Raw genomic sequence first — 7,399 nt, 5'->3', positions numbered from 1 at the left:
CAGATAATAATTTTAATTTCTTAGCTTAGTGCTTACAATGAATGAATCAACGAATTTGAAACCAAATGATCTTATTTCCCTATTTGCTCGAGTAAGTCGTACATCTTTTCGTTACTTTCTTGAAGAATTTTGTTACGCTCTTCGCGAGACACCAGTTCTTCGCTCAATTTCTCGTTCTGATTCTTCAAAACAATTAGCCGCTCCTGTTCGATTATTTAAATTTAATTCCTACTAATTATCATTTTAAAAATGTATATGCAATGGCTTCACCTCCAAAACTAGGTTGAGGTATTTGTTGTGGCTGATTTGCCGATGTATGTCTTCGCGAGCCTTATTGGGTTCCTTGAGAATGATATCCAGTTTCATCAAGGTCCTCCTTAGTTCTTCCACATCGTTTTGAACCTTTTCGGTCAGCACCTTTTCCACCAATTGCAGTCGGGCCTCGGCAACTTGTCGACATCGTTTCTCTTCAAGCAATTGTTTCACCAGTTCCTGGAGATCGTCTCGGTGTTCATCAAGGTCAATGCTGCAGATGGAGCTATCTTCTGAGAAATACGGTAAGACCAGCGTATGCCTAAGCCGAACGTTGCAATTATTACCATTAGAGCATGAAGATATAGTGTCGGTGGGTCTCTCTTTGTCGTCATCTATGATCAAGCTAATATTCAATGCTTTCTCCAATTCATTTAGATCAGGGTCTTGGTCACCACTCGCCCCCGATGCTGACCAACTAGATCCAAACGTTTCCTCAACTCCCGTTTTTTCTAGTTTGAAGAACGAAAATTACTTATTTAAGAGAAGGCAGTATTGGCGTCTTTACCATTTAAAGTATTTTTGGTGTGGTTTTCACTTTCAGGGTTGTAATAAACACTCCATCCTGTGGAATCTGTTTGTTTACCGTCGTCCATTAGTTTGATGGGGAATAAACAATTCTAAAGAAGTTCTTTAACCGTTTGCTTAAACAAAAGCTGTACAAACAGTTAAACCTAACTCTTCGAGAGCTCGTTAGGGTTTTCAAATCATTTGAAAAATACATTTTCCGCACGTGATCACGAGAAAAGCAATTGGATTTTCGCGCGATTAATTGTGATAGATGGCCTTAAAGTGTTGGTTGCACCTAGGAGCAACAAACACAACACCCCGCACAAGGAGAACGCAACCCGTTAAAAGTCGTGGGTTTTCTTGAGTATGTTTTTCATTGGCTAGTCGCTTTAGCGCCTGCTGCCGTCGGAAGGGGAAAATTCGGAAATTGTCTTCCCCCCGCCCGTAAAACGTTCAGCGTAAAGGCTCGTGACGCTCGTCCAATGAAATTCGTACACAACCCTTCGTTAGCGTGTTTAAAGGCTAGCTGCGTTCTCCTTGTGTTTGTTGCTCCTAGACAGCATGAATGTAATAAGGCGACTCACTGTTCCCGATATTTTGACACGGTAGGCGTGGCCTAAATCGGAAGGCTTAGTGAGGTACACCAGCCGCTTGGAAGCGCCTCAAGAATTCTGATCAACTATCACTACGAGAGCCTTAGTCGGGGCTTAAGCAACAGTACCGTACGTGCGAGAAAGTTCAGTTAGGCTTAGTTCATTAAATTTTTGAAGTTAAGAAATGAAATGGATCCCAGTGAATTTGATAAAAAAAAACCTCAGCCATATGTGGCTTACTGGTTATTTTTTACTTAAGTTAAGTTGATTAAATCACGTTTAATCATGATTAGAATGTTTAAATCTGATTTAATCATGATTAAATGATTAAATCTGCTTAAAATGATTAAATCCTGATTAAAATGATTAAATCCTGATTAAAATGATTAAATCCTGATTAAAATGATTAAATCCTGATTAAAATGATTAAATCCTGATTAAAATGATTAAATCCTGATTAAAATGATTAAATCTGCTTAAAATGATTAAATCCTGATTAAAATGATTAAATCCTGATTAAAATGATTAAATCCTGATTAAAATGATTAAATCCTGATTAAAATGATTAAATCCTGATTAAAATTATTAAATCCTGATTAAAATGATTAAATCCTGATTAAAATGATTAAATCCTGATTAAAATGATTAAATCCTGATTAAAAAAATTATATCGTGATTAGTATGATTAAATCGTACTTTAGTTTTGATTTTAATGATAAATTCTCGATTCGACCGATTATATTGATTAAATCGTGTTTAAAATGATTAAATCTAATTAAAATGATTAAATCTAATTAAAAGGATTAAATCTAATTAAAATGATTAAATCTAATTAAAATGATTAAATCTAATTAAAATGATTAAATCTAATTAAAATGATTAAATCTAATTAAAATGATTAAATCTAATTAAAATGATTAAATCTAATTAAAATGATTAAATCTAATTAAAATGATTAAATCTAATTAAAATGATTAAATCTAATTAAAAAGATTAGATCATGATTAGAATGATTAAATCTCGGTTAAATCGTTATTAGATTTTCTAATCTTGATTAGATTTTTTAATCTTGATTACCCTGATTTAATCACGATTACCCTGATTTAATCATTTTACTATGTATAGTACCGCTAGAATGACATAGGCGCGTTCGGGATTCGTGGTTTCGCGAAACAAATTCTGCAATTTCGAGTCGGCGCACTCAGCTGTCAAGTCTATCATTATACGGGTGGCGCCATCTATCACTTTCAAAGTACATTAGTACTATTAATTCAATTGTATAGGATATAGTTCTCGCCGCTAACAGAAGATGGCGCCACCGACAAATGATAGGGTTCTCAATTTTGAAAATTTTTTTTCGTGGAAGTCAGATTGAAATTGTCATTCTAGCCGTACTATTCCCAATTCAATGTAAACGCTCTACCTTCTCTACGAAACTACGTCGGAAATCGACTACAGCGACGCCAAGTTTGTCCACATTGAACTAAAATTAACCATGATTTTTCTATTCCAAGAATTTACGCGTGCTCTGGATGACCATTCTTCCTGTATTTTATAATATTATTAAAGAAAATACTCCTATATTATTAAAGAAAATACTCCTATATTATTAAAGAAAATACTCCTATATTATTAAAGAAAATACTCGTATATTATTAAAGAAAATACTCCTATATTATGAAAGAAAATACTCCTATATTATTAAAGAAAATACTCCTATATTATGAAAGAAAATACTCCTATATTATGAAAGAAAATACTCCTATAGTATTAAAGAAAATACTCCTATATTATGAAAGAAAATACTCCTATATTATGAAAGAAAATACTCCTTTATTATGAAAGAAAATACTCCTATATTATGAAAGAAAATACTTCTATATTATGAAAGAAAATGCTTCTATATTATGAAAGAAAATACTCCTATATTATGAAAGAAAATACTTCTATATTATTAAAGAAAATACTCCTATATTATGAAAGAAAATACTCCTATATTATGAAAGAAAATACTTCTATATTATGAAAGAAAATACTCCTATATTATGAAAGAAAAGACTCCTATATTATGAAAGAAAATACTCCTATATTATGAAAGAAAATACTCCTATATTATGAAAGAAAATACTCCTATATTATGAAAGAAAATACTCCTATATTATGAAAGAAAATACTCCTATATTATGAAAGAAAATACTCCTATATTATGAAAGAAAATACTCCTATATTATGAAAGAAAATACTCCTATATTTGAAAGAAAATACTCCTATATTATGAAAGAAAATACTCCTATATTTGAAAGAAAATACTCCTATATTATGAAAGAAAATACTCCTATATTATGAAAGAAAATACTCCTATATTATGAAAGAAAATACTCCTATATTATGAAAGAAAATACTCCTATATTATGAAAGAAAATACTCCTATATTATGAAAGAAAATACTCCTATATTATGAAAGAAAATACTCCTATATTATGAAAGAAAATACTTCTATATTATGAAAGAAAATATTCCTATATTATTAAAGAAAATACTCCTATATTATTAGAGAAAATACTCCTATAATATTAAAGAAAATACTCCTATATTATTAAAGAAAATACTCCTATATTATTAAAGGAAATACTCCTATATTATTAGAGAAAATACTCCTATAATATTAAAGAAAATACTCCTATATTATTAGAGAAAATACTCCTATATTCTCCTATAAATCGACTGTTGCATAGGTCCTATATGCCTATAAATGTTTTAGGGTTTTTCAGTGGTCACCCTGCGTGCTTTTTAAAGCCTGAACAGTGAGTCCCCTAAGATTCTTGGTCAATGGTTACAGAACATACCAAAAATAAAAATAAATAAAATCTATTTGATTCATTTTATTTATTTATTTATAAATGACAATGGTCTGCCAAGCCGTGACGAGTTATGCACAGACACGTAGGTACAAGGATGTTTACTGACAAGGAGACTACCCGAGGTGGTTATCACCGATTTTGTTGAAACTCGGGGGTTTGGTAGACCTTATGGTAGTATGAAAATTGCCAAAGGGAAAAGTTGCAATGGGCTTTAGTTTTCCCATGGCAACCGAAAATGTTTTTGATCTCTCAAAACAAAAAATCTACATTTAAAAAAAGCATCGGATTTTCTCAGTTTCACAGGGTACTTACTTACTTAAAAAATTTGAAAAAAATTTATTTTCAAAACATATCCAAAAAGATTAATTTGACCTATTTTGGGTAAAATTGATCAATGGTTTTGGCTAAAATTGATAAATTTTGGTTAAATTTGGGTAACCTAGAAAATCCCATGCTTTTTTAAATGGAGAGGTCAAAAACATTTTCGTTTGCCATGGGAAAACTTTAGCCCATTTCAACTTTTCCCTTTGGCAATTTTCATACTACCATAAGGTCTACCTAACCCCCGAGTTTCAACAAAATCGGTGATAACCACCTCGGGTAGTCTCCTTATGAGTACAATGAATTAACAAACAAGGATAAAAAACAAGTGAAATAAGAAAAAAAAAGCAAGAGAAAGTACACATTATTGACCGAATATTGTCAAACAGTTGGGGGGGGGGGGGGTCACGAAGAGGTTTGTAGATGGTCACTCAAAGAGGAACGAAATTGCGAATAGTCGGTAATCGAAACAATAGATTGTGGGAGAGCATTCCAGTCACTAACAACTGAGTGGGAGAAAAAATGTAACCGGCGAGTGGCTCTCGCCCGGGGTTTGACTAGTTTGAGGGAGTGACCCCTGGTTCGAGAACCGGAGTCAAGGGAAAAATAGTCCGAAAAGCCCAAACCCAGATTCTTATGAAAAAATTTGAGAAGTAAGCATAAATTGTTGAGTTTATGTCGAATCATGACTGGTTGAATATTTAGAGCCTTTGCTCGAGCGGGGGCGGAGTTGGCCGAGATTTTGTTAGCCAATTTAGTAAATTGGTTCTGGGCTTTTTGGAGCGAATGTTGGTCAGTTTCCAAGTATGGAGCCCTGCCACAGCTCGGACACGTTTGGCAACCTTGTTAGTGTGGATGGAAAAGTTCAATGAGGGGTCTATTAATCTATTACATTATTAATATGTAAAGTCATTCTTTTTTATTAGTATGAATTACTGCTAAACAAGATAGAGGTTTGGCAGATTATTAGAGCGATTAGAAGTCTGTACAACTACGTCGGGAGTCACTTGAACATTTTAGGCTTAAGTTTTAACTTAATCCAATCGTGTTGGTGCCATCTGTTTCTATAAGCAGACACTTTTTCCAAATATATTACGGTTTAGTTTTCCAATAACACGATAGATAGCGCCAACACGATTTGATTAAGTTCATTTACTAGGCCTAACTCTCCAACTCAACAAATACTGTCCCGCGAAACGGTAGGTCCTGGAAGGCGGATTTGATCTCTATTCATTTTGTTCTACCTCATTGGTTTTACTTTTCCCATTTGTACTTCGGACCATTGAGTTGGGAATATTAATCTAGAGGTCCAATCAAAACGTCGGATTTCAGTATTTCGCGAAAAAATTTAAAAAAAATAAGAATACTGCCGTCTGTTCCCAAATGAAGAGAAAACTTTATCATTCTACCCGTGGCGCCGTCTATCTCTAAATGGTTCGTTCAAATAAGACGCGTTTTCCGGCAAAAAATATATATTTTTAAATAATGGATGGCGCCACAGGTCACATGATAACGTTTTCTCGTCAGATGAGACGGCACATTCGTAATTTTCAAAAACGTTTTTCGCGGGGAGCAGATTTGATTGGATCTCTAGATTAATATTCCCAACTCAATGCTTCGGACTCACGTCGTAATATCTAGGAGGATTCAAGCTAACCGAGTTTTCATATTCCTAGGAAATATATTTATAAACTCAACAAATCGAGACAGAGTTATGACAACTTATTTATCTAGCAGCGTACTTGTTAAAAAGCGTAAATACTTGTTTGAATTGAAATTCGCCTAGGCCTTGTACAATTAAGACGAATTTGGCCGCTTGGCGAAGCAAGCGCGAGTATGTAAAGAGATACATTTTGCGGTACACCCGGGCACATGATGAAACAAATAATTGTATTTCGACAACACTCATACCCATAAATAACGCCTGCTTTGGTATTGCTCAAACGACGTTTTTAATTCTTCGTGTACTAGGGGTTAGCGAAGGTGTTCAATTTGCTAAAATTCGATTGCAAACGTACTTGATTGCGTGAGCCGGCGAACCGAAAGCACGATTAACCGATTTAAAATAATGTTTATCCTTGAACGTCGAGGTACTCCCGACGTTGTTAATACTTTTAGAGCGCTTTGCTTAACATCGACTATCTATAAAAAGAATATTAATTTGTATGTCTATCTCGTCGGGTACTGAAGCTGCATTATGAATTACAAACAACTGGATTTCATAACGGCTTTACTGATGGGAATTTTTTGAATTTTGTTTCATTAATCATATACAACCGCCGTACAAAAGTCAACTTGCTCAAAATTGTTAAGCAGGTTTAATGTTTTTTTAATTTTATGCACCACGGGCTATTTTTCGCTTCAATAGGCTGCCGCGAAAACACGAATAATGTGACGTTATATATTAAAGTAAAACAAATTCAGTGGAGCTACTGCCATCTATGTAGATATTTTAAAAATATAATCCCACCAATGAAATCAAGAACACTTTCAATGACGTTTAAAAATTTTCACGCAAAATTAGTATTGTCCACGTTTTATTGACATTTTTCTTCGGTGTGATTTGTGGCAGTATTTATACAATTTTGGCTAATTACCTGCTATCAAAAATACGTAGTTCATGGGGCAACGCAAGGGAGCTATGAATACATATACGTGAGCAGGTACACTGACCAACTTCAACAACTCAAATATAAATTCTGCAAATAACTATTATTCATTTATCAGTCTGGTATTTATTAAGATTTTCTGTTCATTTGTAATGTTATTTGGTAAGGATCAGGGCCTTCGTTTAAGGAAAAT

The 7,399-nt window shown here is 33.5% G+C and overlaps 1 protein-coding gene across 2 annotated transcripts; it reads right to left on the bottom strand.

Annotated features, from left to right (window-relative positions):
* LOC149953202 (uncharacterized) lies at nt 1-1,042 on the bottom strand. Of its 2 annotated transcripts, none has more exons than XM_090170242.1 (4): nt 821-1,042; nt 600-764; nt 271-542; nt 1-203 (listed from the first exon to the last, which is right to left on the bottom strand). In XM_090170242.1, exons 1-4 carry the CDS (start codon nt 906-908, stop codon nt 72-74), a joined length of 657 nt encoding a protein of 218 aa, XP_090026368.1. In that variant the 5' UTR covers nt 909-1,042; the 3' UTR covers nt 1-71. The 2 variants fall into 2 exon arrangements, with proteins under 2 accessions (XP_090026368.1, XP_090026366.1); XM_090170240.1 differs by having other exon boundaries at nt 271-545; nt 821-1,040.
* Between the last annotated feature and the right edge of the window lie 6,357 nt (nt 1,043-7,399).

The sequence above is a fragment of the Leiobunum rupestre genome, chromosome 3, assembly GCF_980474605.1.
Source record: "Leiobunum rupestre chromosome 3, qqLeiRupe1.1.hap1, whole genome shotgun sequence".
NCBI classification, from domain to species: Eukaryota; Metazoa; Arthropoda; class Arachnida; order Opiliones; family Sclerosomatidae; genus Leiobunum; species Leiobunum rupestre.
This window is presented reverse-complemented; position numbering and strand designations above follow the sequence as displayed.